An 18237-nucleotide genomic window follows, 5' to 3' on the forward strand; every position below is an offset into this window, starting at 1 on the left:
TTAAATTCAAATGAGTTTGAATTTAAATCTTGCAATCATGGCCTTTCTATTTTTCTTGGATCAAACTCATTTTTGCGAGTCCGGGAAAATTAACCCCTTGCGCATTTTCTTTTCCTAACCCTCTCTTTCTTTTTCTTCTCTCTAATATTTTTCTGTTAAAAGGAAATAGGAGAGAGAGAAGAGAAGCCCAGCCGGCCTCTTGGGCCTGTCTAACCAGGCCGGCCCACTAAACCTCCAAGGCCCGGCCGCCTCTAACCCTAGCCCAGCCCCCACGCACCCCATCTCTCCCCTCGTTCCCTCATCTCGTTCCCCCTCCGCCGCCACCCACATGCATCACACCAGGGAGAGGATCCCCACGCTCCTCCCTCCTCTCGCTCGCTCCCTCATCCCGCACCTACACCTCGTCCTCGTGGACCCGCACCTCCGCTTCGCCCTCGCTCGAGCTTCGCAGCCATGGCGCCGCCACCACCATCTCTAGCCGCTCCCCTGCAGCTCCTTCTTCGCCTCGTCCTCGCGTCCGGCCTCATCCCGACCCGCCGTCGTGCCTCCTCCTCGCCTTGAAGCCCCGTGCCCGGTCCCGTCCATCCCGGCCGCCTCGTCCCTCGGTAGCTCCTCCGCCGCTGCCTCCGTCATTCCCCTGGCCAAGCTGCTGCCAAGTCCTGCTGCCGACGCCTCCTGCATCACGCCTGTAGCCGCGACCTCCCCGTCCACATCCACTGCTGCTGCCTCCCGTCGTCATCTTCAAGCTCGTCGCGCAGCCGCCGCCCGGATCCACCCCCAGGCTGCCGTCCGGGACCTCGTCTGCCTCCCCTACATCACGCCCCATCGCCGGGAGCTCGCGTCAAGTCCGCCTCCTCCTCGCTTCCTCTGGCCACCTCCAGCGCCATCTCGCCCCATGGCGTCCACCTTGCTCCGTCGAGCTCTGTCCTGCTGCACCTCTCCATGGGCCACCTGCACCACCTCGGGAAGCCCTGCCCGACGCCATGGCCAGCCCCTCCGCAACCTTTGCATGAACCGAGCCCCTTCCTCCCTGAGATCTCCTGCACCCGTCAAGTTTTGGACACGAAACTCCATCTCCGGGGACTACCGTGATCGTGTATCTCGCCTACTACCACTTCGGTTCGTCAAGGCCACCAAGTTTGACTACACTGCGAGACCCGAAACGCCAAGACCACCAAGTTCGACTATGTGGATTCGCCAAGTACCTCTACCGTCGACCCCGTGGGCGTCAAGTTCCTCTCCGAACGTGTAGCATGACTTCCACTACGTCGTGAACGACTACTTCCCACGACGACCCGTGAACGTCTACGAGATGTACCACTACCGTCGACCCGTGAACGTCTACTTCCCTCTACGAACTCGATCCGCCCGAAACGCATGCTTCGAAGGTATAACACCGAGACGATGTTCGTGGACCGAATGCATGTTGTATGAGATGCCCGTTTTTGCATCGTGTCTGTTTGTCACTCGTTTCCATGCCACTATCCCGTGGGAACCCGGTAGATGGGATCACCCCACCATCTTGCATGACTTGTTCACGCCTCCTTTTGCACCGGTATCTCTGTGAGCTACCGGAACCGATATGTTGCCGTGGCATCATTTTCGGATATGTTGCCGTGGCACCATTTTTGTTTCGCCGCCGTGGCACCCTTTTTGTTCCGCCATGGTGACCAAATGCTTCATATCATGCTCATGTCAACATTTTCATAAAATTGCATAAAACTTGCATTTGCCATCCGCATCATGATAACAACAATTAAAATGTTTAAACTTGTTGTTGCATTAAATTGCTAAATGCATATGGGGATTTACCGGATTTGTTGTTCTTATATCCGGCCCCATTTAAATTGTTTAGATGGTATAGTTTATATTATGCTTCACCTCTTGCCATGTTTAACAACAGTTAATATTGTTGGGTAGCTTAAACGAGAGATAACTAAATAATTGATGTGGTGTTCCGTCAACATGCACCTCGTTGCATATTGAGCTCCACTTAACTTGTAGTATTGTTTGTTGCACTTTGCCATGCCATGCCTCATTAAACCGGACATGCATCATACTTGTTTGTGCATCATGACTTGTTTATGCTTGTGTGTTTACTATGTTGTTTGTTTCTTTCCGGGTTGCTTCTCTCGTTAGCTTCGGTTTCGTTCCGGAGTTGTGAGGATTTGTTCGTCTACGACCGTTTGTCTTCTTCTTGGATCCGTTCTTCTTCCTTGCGGGATCTCAGGCAAGATGATCATACCCTCGAAATCACTACTATCTTTGCTATGCTAGTTTGCTCGCTCTTGCTATGCCAATGCTACGATGCCTACCATTTGCTTGTCAGCCTCCCAGATTGCCATGTCAAACCTTTAACCCACCATGTCCTAGCAAACCGTTGATTGGCTATGTTACCGCTTTGCTCAGCCCCTCTTATAGCATTGTTAGTTGCAGGTGAAGATTGAAGTTTGTTCCTTGTTGGAACATGGAGATGTTGTTCCTTGTTGGAACATGTTTACTTGTTGGGATATCACAATATATCTTACTTAATTAATGCATCTATATACTTGGTAAAGGGTGGAAGGCTCGGCCTTATGCCTGGTGTTTTGTTCCACTCTTGCCGCCCTAGTTTCCGTCATATCGGTGTTATGTTCCCGGATTTTGCGTTCCTTACACGGTTGGGCTATAATGGGAACCCCTTGACAGTTCGCCTTAAGTAAAGCTTCTCCAGCAATGCCCAACATTGGTTTTACCATTTGCCACCTAGCCTTTTCTTTCCCTTGGGTTCTGCAGACTCAAGGGTCATCATTTTTTTAACCCCCCCGGGCCAGTGCTCCTCTGAGTGTTGGTCCGAACTAGAGCCCTGTGCAGCGCCCCCTCGGGGAAACTCGAGGTTTGGTTTTAGTTGTACGGATTGCTCATCTGAGTGTGCCCTGAGAAAGAGATATGTGCAGCTCCTATCGGGATTTGTCGGCACATTCGGGCGGTGTTGCTGGTTTAGTTTTACCCTGTCGAAATGTCTTGTTGTACCGGGATACCGAGTCTGATCGGAGTGTCTCGGGTGGAGGTCTATTCCTTCGTTGACCGTGAGAGCTTGTCATGGGCTAAGTTGGGACACCCCTGCAGGGTATTATCTTTCGAAAGTCGTGCCCACGGTTATGGGCAGATGGGAATTTGTTAACGTCCGGTTGTAGAAAACCTGAAGTTGACCTTAATTAAAATACATCAACCGCGTGTGTAACCGTGATGGTCTCTTCTCGGCGGAGTCCGGGAAGTGAACACGGTGTTGGAGTTATGCTTGACGTAGGTTGCTATAGGATCACTTCTTGATCATACTTTTATCGACCGTGCTTTGCCCTCTCTTCTCGCTCTCTTTTGCGATTGTAGCCACCATATATGCTAGTCGCTTGCTGCAGCTCCACCTCATTACTCCATCCTTCCTATAAGCTTAAATAGTCTTGATCTCGCGGGTGCGAGATTGCTGAGTCCCCGTGGCTCACAGATACTTCCAAAACCAGTTTGCAGGTGCCTATGTTACCGTGCAGATGACGCAACCAAACTCAAGGAGGAGCTCGATGAAGATCTTGCCCTTTGTGTTGTTTCGTTCTAGTTGATCAGTAGTGGAGCCCAGTTGGGGTCGATCGGGGACCTTTGTCGCATTTGGGGTTCTTCTTTTATTTTGGTTCCGTAGTCGGACCTTGATTGTATCTGGATGATGTAATGCTTTATTCATGTAATTGTGTGAAGTGGCGATTGTAAGCCAACTATGTATCTCTTTCCCACATGTATTACATGGGTTGTGTGAAGATTACCTCACTTGCGACATTGCTTTCAATGCGGTTATGCCTCTAAGTCGTGCTTCGACACGTGGGAGATATAGCCGCATCGAGGGCGTTACAATCAATCTCATACATCACATATAATTCATTCATCACATCCTTTTGGCCATATCACATCACAGGCATATGCTGCAAAAACAAGTTAGACGTCCTCTAATTGTTGTTGCATGTTTTTACGTGGCTGCAATAGGGTTCTAGCAAGAACATTTCTTACCTACGTCAAAACCACAATGTGATATGCCAATTTCTATTTACCCTTCATAAGTACCCTTTTCATCGAATCCGATCCGACTAAAGTGGGAGAGACAGACACCCGCTAGCCACCTTATGCAACTAGTGCATGTTAGTTGGTGGAACCTGTCTCACGTAAGTGTACGTGTAAGGTCGGTCCGGGCCGCTTCATCCCACGATGCCGCCGAAACAAGATAATACTAGTAGTGGCAAGTAAATTTACAAAATCTACGCCCACAACAAAATTGTGTTCTACTCGAGCATAGAAACTACGCATAGACCTAGCTCGTGATGCCACTGTTGGGGAACGTTGCAGAAAATAAAAAAATTCTACGGTTCACCAAGATCAATCTATGGAGTCATCTAGCAACGAGAGAGAGGAGTGCATCTACATACCCTTGTAGATCGTGAGCGGAGGCGTTCAAGAGAATGGGGTTGAGGGAGTCGTACTCGTCGTGATCCAAATCACCGAAGATCCTAGTGCCAAACGGACGGCACCTCCGCGTTCAACACACGTACGGTTGGGGAAGACGTCTCCTCCTTCTTGATCCAGCATGGGGGAAGGAGAGGTTGATGGAGATCCAGCAGCACGACAGTGTGGTGGTGGAAGTAGCGGGATATCGGCAGGGCTTCGCCAAGCTCAGCGAGAGGGAGAGGTGTTACGGGGGGAGAGGGAGGCGCCAGGGGCTAGGGTGCGCAGCCCTCCCTCCCCTCCTCTTTATATAGGGGCCCTAGGGGGGTGCCGGCCCCCTAGAGACCCAATCTCAAGGGGGAGGCGGCGGCCAAAGGGGGGGACTTGCCCCCCAAGTCAGGTGGGGCGCCCCCCACCCGTAGGGTTTCCAACCCTAGGCGCAGGGGGGAGGCCCAAGGGGGCGCACCAACCCACCAGGAGCTGGTTCCCTTCCCACTTCAGCCCATGGGGCCCTTCGGGATAGGTGGCCCCACCCGGTGGACCCCCGGGACCCTTCCGGTGGTCCCAGTACAATACCGGTGACCCCCGAAACTTTCCCGGTGGCCGAAACTGGACTTCCTATATACAAATCTTCACCTCCGAACCATTCTGTAACTCCTCCTGATGTCTGGGATCTCATCCGGGACTTTGAACAACTTTCGTGTTACCACATACTAATATATCTACAACCATAGCGTCACCGAACCTTAAGTGTGTAGACCCTACGGGTTCGGGAATCACGCAGACATGACCGAGACAGCTCTCCGGCCAATAACCAACAGTGGGATCTGGATACCCATGTTGGCTCCCACATGTTCCATGATGATCTCATCGAATGAACCACGATGTCGAGGATTCAAGTAATCCCGTATACAATTCCCTTTGTCAATCGGTACGTTACTTGCCCGAGATTCGATCGTCGGTATCCCAATACCTCGTTAAATCTCGTTACCGGCAAGTCACTTTACTCGTACCGTAATGCATGATCCCGTGACCAACTACTTGGTCACATTGATCTCATTATGATGATGCAATACCGAGTGGGCCCAGAGATACCTCACCGTCATACGGAGTGACAAATCCCAGTCTCGATCCGTGTCAACCCAACAGATACTTTCGGGGATACCTGTAGTATACCTTTATAGTCACCCAGTTACGTTGTGATGTTTGGTACACCCAAAGCACTCCTACGGTATTCGGGAGTTACACGATCTCATGGTCTAAGGAAATGATACTTGACATTGGAAAAGCTCTAGCAAACGAACTACACGATCTTGTGCTATGCTTAGGATTGGGTCTTGTCCATCACATCTTTCTCCTAATGATGTGATCTCGTTATCAATGACATCCAATGTCCATAGTCAGGAAACCATGACTATCTGTTGATCAACGAGCTAGTCAACTAGAGGCTCACTAGGGACATGTTGTGGTCTATGTATTCACACATGTATTACGATTTCCGGATAACACAATTATAGCATGAATAATAGACAATTATCATGAACAAGGAAATATAATAATAATCATTTTATTATTGCCTCTAGGGCATATTTCCAACAACATTTACGGAGATTATTTATGGAAAATATAAAAAATATTGGTGAAGAGACCTACTGGAGGGGGCCACCCAAGAGCCACAAGCTCATGGGAGCACCCTGTGAGCTCGTGACTCCCTCGAGCCTCCGTTTACCCTAATTCCAACTCCAGAAATACTATTTCTCGGAGAGAAAAATTGTAGAGAAAGTTTATCATGTTTTGCGAGACCCAGCTGTGGCCACCTCCTGTTCTTCATTGGGAGGGATGATCTGGAGTCCGTTCGGTGCTTGGGAGAGGGGGATTCATCACTGTCGTCATCATCAACCCTTCTTCATCGACAATTCCATGATGCTCACCACGGGCAGTGAATAATTCCTTCATAGGCTTGCTGGACGGTGATGGTGTTGGATGAGATTTGCCATGTAATCGAGTCAATGTTTTAGGGTTTGATCCCTAGTATCCATTATGTTCTGAGATTGATGTTGCTATGACTTTGCTATGCTTAATGCTTGTCACTAGGGCCCGAGTGCCATGATTTTAGATATGAACCTTCTATGTTTTTATGAATATATTTGAGTTTTTGATCCTATCTTGTAGTTATATGCACTTGTTATTGTTCTGGTCCATAGACCAAAAGTGACAATAATTGGGATACTCTCCGAGGATGACTGTAATCCGAGGAGTTCATGTATTCATCATGTGTTAATTCTCTATTCAGAATCTCTATATAAAGGAGGCTTTAATATATCTTAGTTTCCTTATGGACCTTGCTGCCATGGGAGGGTAGGACAAAAGATGTCATGCAAGTTCTTATTATAAGTACATATGACTATATACAGAATACATGCCTACATTATGTTGATGAATTAGAACTATTGTGGATCACTCTAGGTTGTGACTGTTACATGATGAATGTCATCCAACACAAATATCTAGCACGGATCCAATGCCTTTGCGCTTTTCTCATATTGATCTTTGCTAAGTTACTACTACTGCTGCTATTACAATCATCATAAACTGCTACTATTATTGTTCTTGTTACTATTGCTACCATTACTGCTACTATCAAAACTATCAAACTACTGTGCTACTAAACACTTTGTTGTAGAGATATAATTTCCCAGGTGTGGTTGAATTGACAACTCAACTGCTAACGCTCATAAATATGTTTGGCTCCCCTTGTGTCAAAAAATTTGGGTGAAATACTACCCTCGAAGATTGTCGCGGTCCCTTATACTTGTGGGTTATCCATGTCAACAGCTCCAAAGCTATGATAGTAGACTACTCATGGTCGATGCAGTTTTTGCATCCTTGCCCACATTCATCATGAGTTGTTTGCTTCTATATAAAGGCATTATTCCGTGACTGGATAAATACAAGAGACATTGTTTTTGGAGAGATAAGGATCTTGAAAAAAAAACTTCACTTGCTTCCTAGGATTTTATATGTAGACTGATATGACTCCAACGTATCTATTTTTCGAAACACTTTTGCTATTGTTTTAGCCTCTAATTTGCATGATTTGAGTGGAACTAACCTAGACTTACATTGTTTTTTGCAACACTATCATGGTGTTGTTTTTGTGCAGAGACAAAAGTTCAAAATTGAACGAGGATTTTTGGAGAATTATTTTGGAATATATAAAAAATACAGGAACGAATAAGTACCGCGAAAGAGCCACAGGGAGACCACAAGGGCAGGGGCGCGGCCACTCCATAGTCACGCCACCTAGGATTGCGGGGTCCCTGAACATTGTCTTGACCTAATTCCAATGCTATAAATTCACATCTTCAAAGAAAAAAAATCAGAGAGAAAGTTTCATCGTGACTTTCGATGCGAAACCGCTGCCACCTCGTGTTCTTTGTTGGGAGCCCTGATTAGGAGTCCATTTGTGGCTCCGATGAGAGGGGTTCGTTGTCATCGTCATCACCAACCCCTCTCCATCAACAATTTCACTATGCTCACATCCATGTGTGAGTAATCTTCCTATATGCATACTCGAGGTAGATGAGATTTGGATGAGATTTTCTATGTAATCATGTGAGATTTCTTAGGGCTTGATCCTTAGTATCCACTTTGTTCCGAGATTGATGTTGTATGACTTTTCTATGATTAATGCTTGTCACTAGGGCCCGAGTGCCATGATTTCATATCTAAGCCTATTATGTTTTCATGAATATATTGTGTTCTTGATCATATCTGCAAGTTGTATGCACATGTTATTATTCTGAACCCCAGACTCCCGAGGTGGCAATGATTGGGATATCGATGGGGATGACCTTAACTTAAGGAGTTCATGTATACACTTTGTGTTAATGCTTTGTTTCGGTTCTCTATTAAAAGGAGCGTCTTAACTACCCTTAGTTTCCATTAGAACCCCACTTCCATGGGAGGGTAGGACAAAAGATGTTATGCAAGTTCTTATCGCAAGCACGTATGACTATATACGAAATACATGTTTGCATATGCTTGATGAATTGCAGCTAGTTTGTATCGCTCTATATTATGACAATTACATTGAATCACATCTGAACACCCCATCGCTACTCCATGCCTACTCCTATCTACTATTGTTTGTGTTGAAATCACTACTGTTACTTGGCTACTATTGTACAAACTTGTTACTGTTGTTGTTACTGTTACTGTTATTCTTCTATCACTACTATCGTATTATTGTGCTACTAATAAATTGCTGCAAGAAAGTTATCTCTCGGGTGTGGTTGAATTGACAACTCAACTGCTAAAGTTTATACATATTCTTTGGCACCCCTTGTATTGAATCAATAAATTTTGGTGAAATGCTACCCTCGAAGTCTGTCACGATCCTCTATACTTGTGGGGTTAAGATGGACACAACATCATTTGGAAAGCATATTGCTCACAAGGGATACCTCGAACTCAATTGGATAATTGCTCCTTTGGGGGGAAAGAATGTCTTAAACTTCTACCCATTTATAAAGACCTGGTTGCTTGCTCTGTTCAAGATCGCCACAACATTCTGTGTTGGGCATATAGATGGAATGATCAAATGGTTGGGAAACGTAGTAGAAAGCAAAATAAATTCGCATCTACGATCACCCAAGTTCAATATGAAGATGCATAACGGGTTGGGATCACGATCATTACCGTCACCGAGTTGCAACGGAAGAAGAACGTGTCGGTGTCGATCATACTTGGAGTCCCTCGAACCATCGATGAATTATCCCTTGTACCTCCCACAAACAGTCCCTTGAACTAAAGACCGAAAGCACGGCCTCTCTACTTGGTTGCAATCGTGCAGCCTTCACGATCCGGCAGCACTTCGCCGTCGAGAGCTAATCGCCGCTGGAGAATTAGAGGGAGTAGATTAGAACCACACAGGGCTTCTAATTATGAGGATAAGAGGATTATCCTAGCTCTAATTAGTCAACAAGGACCAACTAGAACTAGAACTAGAAGAACTAGAGGAGGCTCCAAAATTTGTATGTTCAATTATGGCCAATACCTCAAGTATATATAGGTTAGAGGGGGAGGGATAGGCATCCACCAAGGGAAGCCTCCTTGGGGTGCCGGCCAAAGGGGGGAGGAGTTGGACCTCCTCCCCTATTAGGATTCGCCCCACTTCCTTAGAGAAGGGATGCGCCTTCCCCACTTGAGCCACAAGGGCCCAAGTTGCCTTCCATCTCTTGGCCTTTTTAGGCCCGTTGACATTAAATTAAGTATAAAATTCTTCTAAATACTTTCAGAGCATTACATATATGTTTTAACATCCCTAGAGAAATTTTCCAACCTATATATTATTTCTTAGTAATACTCGGTATTACCTCATACTCCCCGAAACCCTTCCAAGGACCCCGAAACGCTTACGGATCCTCTTGGAACTATTCCAAATATTAATGAAACAATTCCAAAAATATATTCTCACCACTCTCGTCCTACTAATACTTAGCAGATCATGATTTACTTAACCTTGTGACCCCGTAGGTTCGGTAACGTACAGACATGAATGAAATTGTTTGTTCAATGACCGACAACGGAACCGTCGATGTCCATATCGGTCCCTATGAGCACACGAATGATACTCGAGTAAAGCTTTGGTTATCATGTGATGTTACCTTTGCTTCGCAATACTGTACAAAACCCGGGATGCATCGATATCCTCTTGAGTCATAACTATGCTAGCTATACCGATATCCTCGTTACTGGTTTTGTTCACTTTTCTCGTTATCGTGTTCCAGCATCCCCGTGACGAAGTCACCTATGTCTGGCCGGACAATGATGGATATCGTCACACCGGGAGGGGCCTAATAATATATATCCATCGTTGGAGGAGCAAGACCCTCTCTCGAGCTATCTAGTCCCTTGTCAAACTTTCTGATGAATCTGTAAGTTGTCGTTATGATCACCGTGTTCGAGGTGACGTTTGAGCAACCCCAAAGCCTACCATGTGGTAAGAAGTGACTACGATACTCTCATGGTCTAAGGAGCAAAATCACAAGCTAACACTCTGTGTTATTACAATTGATTACCGACGATATAATCTCAATTCATAACAAACAAGTTTGAGTTGATTGAATACGATCGTTCTTCCAACGTCATAATCTCAATGTTGTTTCAAGACTATAATTACACTTAACGATATCCTAAGATCCAGAAAACGTGATCACCAACAACACTTGAGCTAGTCTTAGAGGCGAGACTAGGAACCTTTATTTTATGCATTTATCATTTCACATGTGCATATGAGTTTTCCATTGAATCACATATTCTACGATCATAGCGGTTATAGCATATAATAAAAACACATAATTATGAATATGAAAATATAATAATACAATAGTATTGCCTCTAGGGCATATTTCCAACAAAAATCCGCCCTCAAGTTGGACTCACCACACTCTTTTGCCAAAAATCCCCACATTTCCATTCACAATTTTTGGCTTTCTCGGGACTTGTCTGAAAATTTTCATTTACCCCTCTCTGAAGAGGCTTTTGCACAGTATCTGAGCTAGCTCACCAAATCCAAGAGGTGTAGTTAGTGGAAGATTCAAATATTTGGCAAATCCCAGCTGGAGCAAAGATTCCAAGTTTCCAAGATTTATTCCCTTCTTATTGGGGAACATGAGGTTATGTTTGCAATTAAATGGATTTGGGATTCTTGTTGCCAATTGAAACACAAGATTTTCCTTTGGCTGCTCCTCCGCAATAGATTGAACACAAGAGCAATGTAGCAGAGCAAACACTTTTTCATCCTAGATTATAGTTGCGCCATGTGAGCATGTTCTTTTTTTGCTGCCCATTAGCAAAGGTAAGCTGGTCTCATCTTTATCCTAACTGGAGGCCTACTGATGAAGGATTGCATGTTGAAATTGACGGCCTTGCTAAACGTTCCCTTCGCATTTGAAATCGTTATCCTAGCTTCTTGGGCCATCTAGACCACAAGAAATGACAACATCTTCAAAGGGATTTGTTTAGAAAAGGAGGATTACCCTCGACCTCTACATTAGAGTGATGCATGCAGCCCTTTATTAAGAAAAGTGATCGAAAAGTCTGTGATCCAGAACAAGCTCGCTCAGAGCTGAAGAAAAATAAAAAAAGTATAATACGCCACAGCCGGCGAAAATGGAACGAGATGACTAAACACCTATCCTATTACTGGACCGCCATCCAAACCAGTTGTAGATAACCCGAGCTACCATCTTCCATCGGACAGACCCAGTAACCAAAGACTCCCTAGCTTTTACAGGAGTGAGTAACAACCACATACGGATCCAAGCAGTGGCTCTGTAGATAATCTGCAAAAAAATTATACAAGTTTGTCTGTTATACATGCAACATCTTCAAAGGGATGACCCCAAGCCCATACCGTTGTCAAAAATGATTCAAGGACGAGCTCCATTGGTTTACATACAGAGCTACGAGGAAACAATACTCAACTTTTGAAGATTGGGTTAATAGATTCGATTAATCCAGATGGATTCTCTCACTTGTATGAGATGCTTATACCATTGTAACCTATGGCTTTGTTATGTTGTTTTATTCTTTTATTCATTGAACTCTTCTCTTTTGTATTACTTTTTTTAAAGCAGTAGAATCCTTCTGTTCCCTCAAAAAAAAAATCTAGTGTGATTTTGACCAAGTTGTACAAAATATCTCGAGAGTATGAGCTTGCTTGGGCCAACTGCCAGCCTGCTTGCCGCTAAATGACACGCCTAGTTGTCACTGTCTTCCCTTCTCCTCCTCCCGTAGTCTTGAGCTACTTATCCTCTCGTGTTGGAGAACTCCACATAACACCATTCCCTGATCACACCCCCAGTACTCCTCCTCAAGATCGCAGCATGCAATGGCCTCCCTTACCACCATCACCGCTCCACATCTGTCCCCAGCCTTGACACGACGGCGCAACGCCGCCGTGCCTAGGCGAAGACCCTCCTTCCGCTGCCAAAACCGCCCCCCGACCGAGCCGCCGATCGGCGGCGACGGAGGAGGAGGAGGAAAGAAGAGGGCGTGGTGGGTGACCATGGCCGAGAGGGCGCACAGCGGCGTGGTGAAGGCGGGGATGGACGTGCGTGAGAGCCTGAGCCCGAAGCAGAAGGGGGACTGGAAGGACGTGGCGCTCATGAGCCTCTCCTTCGCCGTCTACGTCTACATCTCCCAGAAGATCGTGTGCACATACTGCGCCTGGGTCTCCATGATGAATCACTAGCTCAAATTCCTAGATGTATTTAGCGCCAACAAAGCATCTGCTGTTATCATTGTACTTGTAGTTCATCACTCTAGATGATCTAAGAAACTTTTTCTCGTGCAAGACATGATTCTGAGTTGAGAAGTTGCATATCGCCAGATCTTGGAAGAAGCAGGAAACAAAATTGCCAATTAATCTCAGGAAAAAAAGAGGCATTCGCCTTACATACACCTCTGACTGATCGCGCCTATTCCTCGACACTGTACTACGCAAAGTAACTCCGTCCCAGCTGAGCTCAGTGGCTACTCACCACTACAGACCTGACTGACGAGAAGTCAGTCGTGGTGATTACTTATTAGATTAGCAGTAGTAAATTACTTTATTAGAGGCTAAACTAAACTAAAGTGACAGAGTTCATCTCTCCCCACTCCTGCCGGAAACCTTGGTTCCAGAAGAGGATGGTCAGCGCTCACCGCTGCCGCCGCGGCAAGGCGATGTTGCCGATGTCCTGCAGCGGCGAGCGCCTCGGGACCACGCTGGGCGAGTGCTTCACGCGGCAGATGAGCACGTGCTTCTCCTTCTCCTTGCCGCCGTCCTGCTGCTGCTGCTGCTGCTGCTGCGGTGGCCGGTGGTGGTGCTGAGCCCTGGCTGCCCGCGGGTTCTCCATCCTGCAAGCCTCAGACCATGCCCGGCTGGGCAGGTTTGGGGTGGGGAAATGGGATTTGAAGGTGTGCAGCTTGCCTTGGAGCTCCGAGACCTTCTTCTGGAGCTCTTCAGCATGCTGTTCCGACGCCTGCGCGCGTTGTTTCCACTCCAGCATCTGGTGAAATGTTAACAAGGATTTTCTTCAGATAACAACATCACTGGCTATAATATGAGCATCTGAAAATGGGTGTGTTCAACTCATTCTGAAACTTTTATTGAAAAGAAAACTCATTCTGAAACTAGAGATTTTCCCAGAGCCTTGAACATGCAGTCCATTCCAAATAAAACTGGAAAGCAGTGTGTCTGAACTTGCACTTTAGTATATAAAGACTTGTTCGTCATTGGATTCTGACAGGTTTTCACTTTCAGTTTCAGAACAAATTCAGCACCAACCGAAATTCAGTGAATTTCAGCTATTTCGGCTTGCGTTTCGGTCAAAAGACCAAAATGTTCACTTGAATTCAATTAAATATTTGATTTTAAAAAAAAACTGGATTCATGTGTACTACTGAAATTGCTGAAATATTTTGCCCGAAAGTTAAATATTTCAGCGACTGCTGAAATTTATGAAATTCAGTGAATTTCATCGAAATTTCACTGAAAGTGAAAACCATCTGACACATTCACTATTTTGTTTTCAGAGAGAAGTTACTGTAGAGTAAGAAATCAAGGTTGTAATCTTTAGGCGCAAGAACAGAACTCCTACTCTTTTTTTTTTTTTTGCGAGAACAGAACTCCTAGTTAAAATGAGTACTCTTTTGTTTCAGCCAATACATCTTGCTCTGAATTCCAAAAGTTGATGCACGTAAGTGCCATTAGTAGCACACCAGTATGTAAAGGACGATGCAGTTACCAGAGCCTCAACAACTAAAATTACTTTTGTAAACCCAAGAAGCGTTTCTAGGTACTGAAGATGCAAAGCATAATTAGAGGCTACTGACCTCAGAATTCAAGGAACCAAGACTGATGTCAGACGCAATGGCACGGCGCTGCCATGTATCCCTGGAAGACTGCAGCTCCTGCATCTCCAGCCTGACCTGCTCCAGCATGTCCTGCATCTCAGTCCATTGCTCCGATTCCGCTCTCACTTGCTTCATTATCTTCCCCACAATCTCCTTGCAGTCGCAGCAGCTTCCAGAGCGCACCAACTTGCAGTCTTCAGCCACAATCTGCATGGAGAAAAGATTTTAGCAGGACATAATTTAACTCGACTCGAGTTTTCTTCTGTGCACGTACTCAAAGCATGCATCTTTGGGCCATAAAAAGGAAGAATGTACAGAGTGAGAGAGCGCAATAAAAGTTTCCCCGGTATATGTCAACCAAATCCAGCAGCCCTGCTGTGCCCACCCAAGCTGAAAGCCTATAATGGTGGATATCTCTGCCATAATTACAAGCTGTATGATCCGTGAATGCAATGCCCCTTCAAACAAGAGTTACCTTCTCTCTTTTTTTTGACATGAACAAGCAAGGGTTGCCAATTCAAACTAACTTGAGTCAACAAATAAGTTTGACAGTGCAATGAAAATGCACACTTGAGCAGATCAGATGGTCCAGTCCAGTGGCACAATAGTTATTGCGGTAGTAGTTGTACAGTAACACACAATGAGCACCTCAATACTATTCACTGGCCTTTGGGCCTGGCCCATACCTTTTGCATAAGACAGGAAAGGCTAGCTTTCTTCTTGTTGTTGTGGGCACCCCAGTCCTATTCACTGGTCATACATGGCCCAGATACATCATAAACCATGCTACCACCATGTGCTCTCTCTTGCAAAAAAGTGCAGTTCCTTTAAAGTTTCAAATTTGCACTTGCATTGCATTTAAACATGCCCATTGGGCGTGGGTGAACCATTCAGAACAATCAGCCATGGCAATGTCACATTTCAGCACCAAAGTGGCTTGCACTTCTTTTCAGTTGAACTTTTTTTTTTGAATAGACAAACAAGTAAATGCTCAGAACTACTACTACTACCACTAGATCATTTTCCTCTAGAACAGAACCAACCATTTTATTTATATAAAAATACGCACTTCACAGAACTATAACATTTTTTTCTTTTAGAACACAGCCTACAATAATGATTTAAAATTGACAGAGGAGTATCTCAGTGGCACAGGTCTCGCACGAGCAATAGTACAAGAAAGGCAGCAGAATATTTCCAAATTCCAAGACCCAGGACAATCTCCAAAAGTAAGGGGAAAGGGAGAACCCTTGGCCCAGGACCACCAACGGCAACGGCACTGACTGACAGTGTGGGCCAACTAACAATCATTGACGGGTTCAAATCATATCATGGGAGATCATATGGCAAAGCTATTTTTTGAATCGCCTACGGCTACGAGTAGCAGTATTGAGCTATTGTGGAAGAAACGAAGATTGGCCCATCATCCCATCCGCCCCATCAACTCCAACAGTGGTTAACAGAAGCATGCACTGCCGTCGTATCAATCCATGGATTTGATGATAGGTTTTGCTTTTGCGCACAAGTGCCATTAACCTCTCGTGTTGCTGTTGGGTGGCTGCCCATCGACCGCGCCAATCTATGGATGGATGGATGGATGATCTGTGGTGGACCCGGTTGATCAGATCAATTACTCATCTCCCTAGGAAACCAGTGCAAAACCCTGTACATGCCATCCCCACAAGGCCACAACACAGAGGCAACAGGCTTGCATTTGCATGCATCCATGATCAATTACTCATCTTGGGCTAGCTGCAGGCCATTTCAAAACTCCCCGATGAGACAAAAGGGACCCAATCTGATCGTGGATTCATAATGCCGTCAAGTCGCTGACCAGTAGTTGTATTGTACCCACCCGAGTCAACGACATTCGGGTGCCCAACACTAATCAAGCAACACTCCGTGGTAGTACTGGTAATAACTACGCCAGCAAGTTAAGCGCGGACACTAATCTTGATTTCGGTACGAAGCAATGGGATAATAAGATAAGCAAAGTGGGCTAGTGGAGCACTGAGCGTAGTGGCTAAAACAGTATTATGAGCAGTAAGCAAGGAGCAAATTTGAATCCTACCTTCTGCGGGTGTTGATGCTTCTCGGAGGCCACGCTGGCGCCGTGCCAGGCGTTCTGCCGGAACGCCGCCGCATTGCTGCCGTTGCTCGCGTTGCTGCTGCCGCTCCAGCTCCTCTGGCTGCACGCGCTCGCCTTACGGCTGTGCCGGCTGCCGCATTTCCTGGACTGGCAGCCGGAGTTGTCGCCGCCGCCCGCGACGGCTTCCAGCCGCCGGCTGTACTCCGCCATCCTGTCGCGCATGCCCTTCGACATCCCCTCCATCTTCACCCGAAGCATCTCCACCTGCAACGCGTACGTACATCGTTCGCGCAAATGCTGCACCTTTAGTAATGGATCATCAAACATCACAAGTTCACCACGGTTATTAAGATCGGCGGCACTGTGTACGTGTTATCTGCACTGGACGCGTTACGTACATCTGACAGATTGGCGCTGGGGACGTGGTCATCGCCGTCGTCGTCCTCGGCAGGCGGAGGCGGCGGTGGGGAGAGCGGGCGCGCGATCTCGCGGATGTCCTTGATAGTGGGCTCGGCGTCGGCTGGTGGCATCCTCTCGAGGCGCCGGCGGAGCGAGGATGCTTGCCGATCGAAGTTCCGGCCGTGGCTCCGCCGCAGCTCCCGCATGCCGCTCATCGCCCTCCTCCCGCTCTCCTTCTCCACCCGGAGTTCCTGCATCATCTCCTCCAGGTCCTCGATCCCTTCCTCCAACGCCGCCGCCACGCCGACCTCGCCACTTGCGTCTATCTTCTTCCTCCCCTGTTGCATCATCCATAACCAAAAGTAGTACGATCAACCACCAGTCCACCATCATCAATCACTCTGTCGCAACGAATCAGGCAATAAGTTCGATCGAGATGACCAAAAAGGTGGGTGTTTTGACGCGCCGTACCGAGGCGAGCGTCTCGACGGCGGTCTTGAGGGCGGCCTCCATCTGGCCGCGGTGGCAGTCGAGCTTGCGGAGGGCGACCTCGCGCTCCATCCGGAGGAAGTTGCACTCGGCGCGGAGGATCTCCGCCTGGAACCGCCACTTCTCCTCCTGCTCCGCGGCGTCCTCCCGCGGCCGCGCGGCGGGCCCGTGGGAGCAGGGCGGCGACGCCGGCGCCGACTCCAGCCCGCGCACGCGGCGCTCCATCTCGAACAGCGCGCCGAGGTTGACCACCTTGGGCGCCGGGCGGGGCTGCTGCGGCCGGGGCGCGCTCCGGCTCGGCCTCCCGCCCGCCGCCGACGACCTCCTCGCCAGGTTAAGGATCCGCGGCGTGACCGTCGTGGCCGTCGCCGTCGCGTGCTGGGCCCTGGCCGGCCGCCGCGCGGACATCGAGGACGCTCGCTTGGTTTGAACCGAACGCGGAGAGCAGAGCGCGGGTGGCGAGGGGTGCGTGCGGACGTGGACGGATGGGCGTGGCGTGGCGTGGGTTCTGTTTGCCTCGATGGGGGGCGGGGCTTATGTGGCAACGGTCGGGTGCTTTTGGTGGTGCGGGGAAGGCGTTGGTCGGAGGAGGAAAAAAAGGCAGGGCAGGGCAGGGCAGGGGAATGGAGGCGGTGTGTCTCGTTTTCCGTGAAAAGCCACAATTTGAAAGGATCTTTGCGCGGAAATGACCGCCGTGCCCCCGGCCCCACCAGAACCAGCCGGGACTCCGACGCAGCGGCGATTGTGCAATGACTGGACTGCTTGGTTGATGGTGCGAGGGGACGGACGGGATCGAGCGGACAGCCGGCACTGCTGGGTGCTACAGTATAGTTTTGGGTGACTGACTGTTGGGAGGCCTGGGCCGGACGGACATTTGGCAGCTTGGGTTT

The 18237-nt window shown here is 47.7% G+C and overlaps 2 protein-coding genes across 2 annotated transcripts; one reads left to right on the plus strand and one right to left on the minus strand.

The window, feature by feature from the left end:
* The first annotated feature begins 12300 nt into the window (after window positions 1-12300).
* LOC119291190 lies at window positions 12301-12853 on the plus strand. The gene has a single exon (XM_037569901.1). It carries the CDS (start codon window positions 12362-12364, stop codon window positions 12722-12724), a length of 363 nt encoding a protein of 120 aa, XP_037425798.1. The 5' UTR covers window positions 12301-12361; the 3' UTR covers window positions 12725-12853.
* Window positions 12854-12881: 28 nt separating this feature from the next.
* On the minus strand, window positions 12882-17951 carry LOC119291189. Its single transcript, XM_037569900.1, has 5 exons — window positions 17330-17951; window positions 16858-17196; window positions 16442-16723; window positions 14350-14577; window positions 12882-13523 (listed from the first exon to the last, which is right to left on the minus strand). Exons 1-5 carry the CDS (start codon window positions 17753-17755, stop codon window positions 13173-13175), a joined length of 1626 nt encoding a protein of 541 aa, XP_037425797.1. The 5' UTR covers window positions 17756-17951; the 3' UTR covers window positions 12882-13172.
* Between the last annotated feature and the right edge of the window lie 286 nt (window positions 17952-18237).

This window comes from Triticum dicoccoides, chromosome 4B (assembly GCF_002162155.2).
Source record: "Triticum dicoccoides isolate Atlit2015 ecotype Zavitan chromosome 4B, WEW_v2.0, whole genome shotgun sequence".
Classification (NCBI taxonomy): Eukaryota; Viridiplantae; Streptophyta; class Magnoliopsida; order Poales; family Poaceae; genus Triticum; species Triticum dicoccoides.

Bases quoted from the DNA above. Each gene is read 5' to 3' on its own strand.
- LOC119291190 (XM_037569901.1), top strand. From the start codon at position 12,362: ATGGCCTCCCTTACCACCATCACCGCTCCACATCTGTCCCCAGCCTTG.
- LOC119291189 (XM_037569900.1), bottom strand. From the start codon at position 17,755: ATGTCCGCGCGGCGGCCGGCCAGGGCCCAGCACGCGACGGCGACGGCC. The intron at 17,197-17,329 runs GTACGGCGCGTC...ATGATGCAACAG, and splicing joins CCGTCGAGACGCTCGCCTCG to GGGAGGAAGAAGATAGACGC. The intron at 16,724-16,857 runs GTACGTAACGCG...TACGCGTTGCAG, and splicing joins CCAGCGCCAATCTGTCAGAT to GTGGAGATGCTTCGGGTGAA.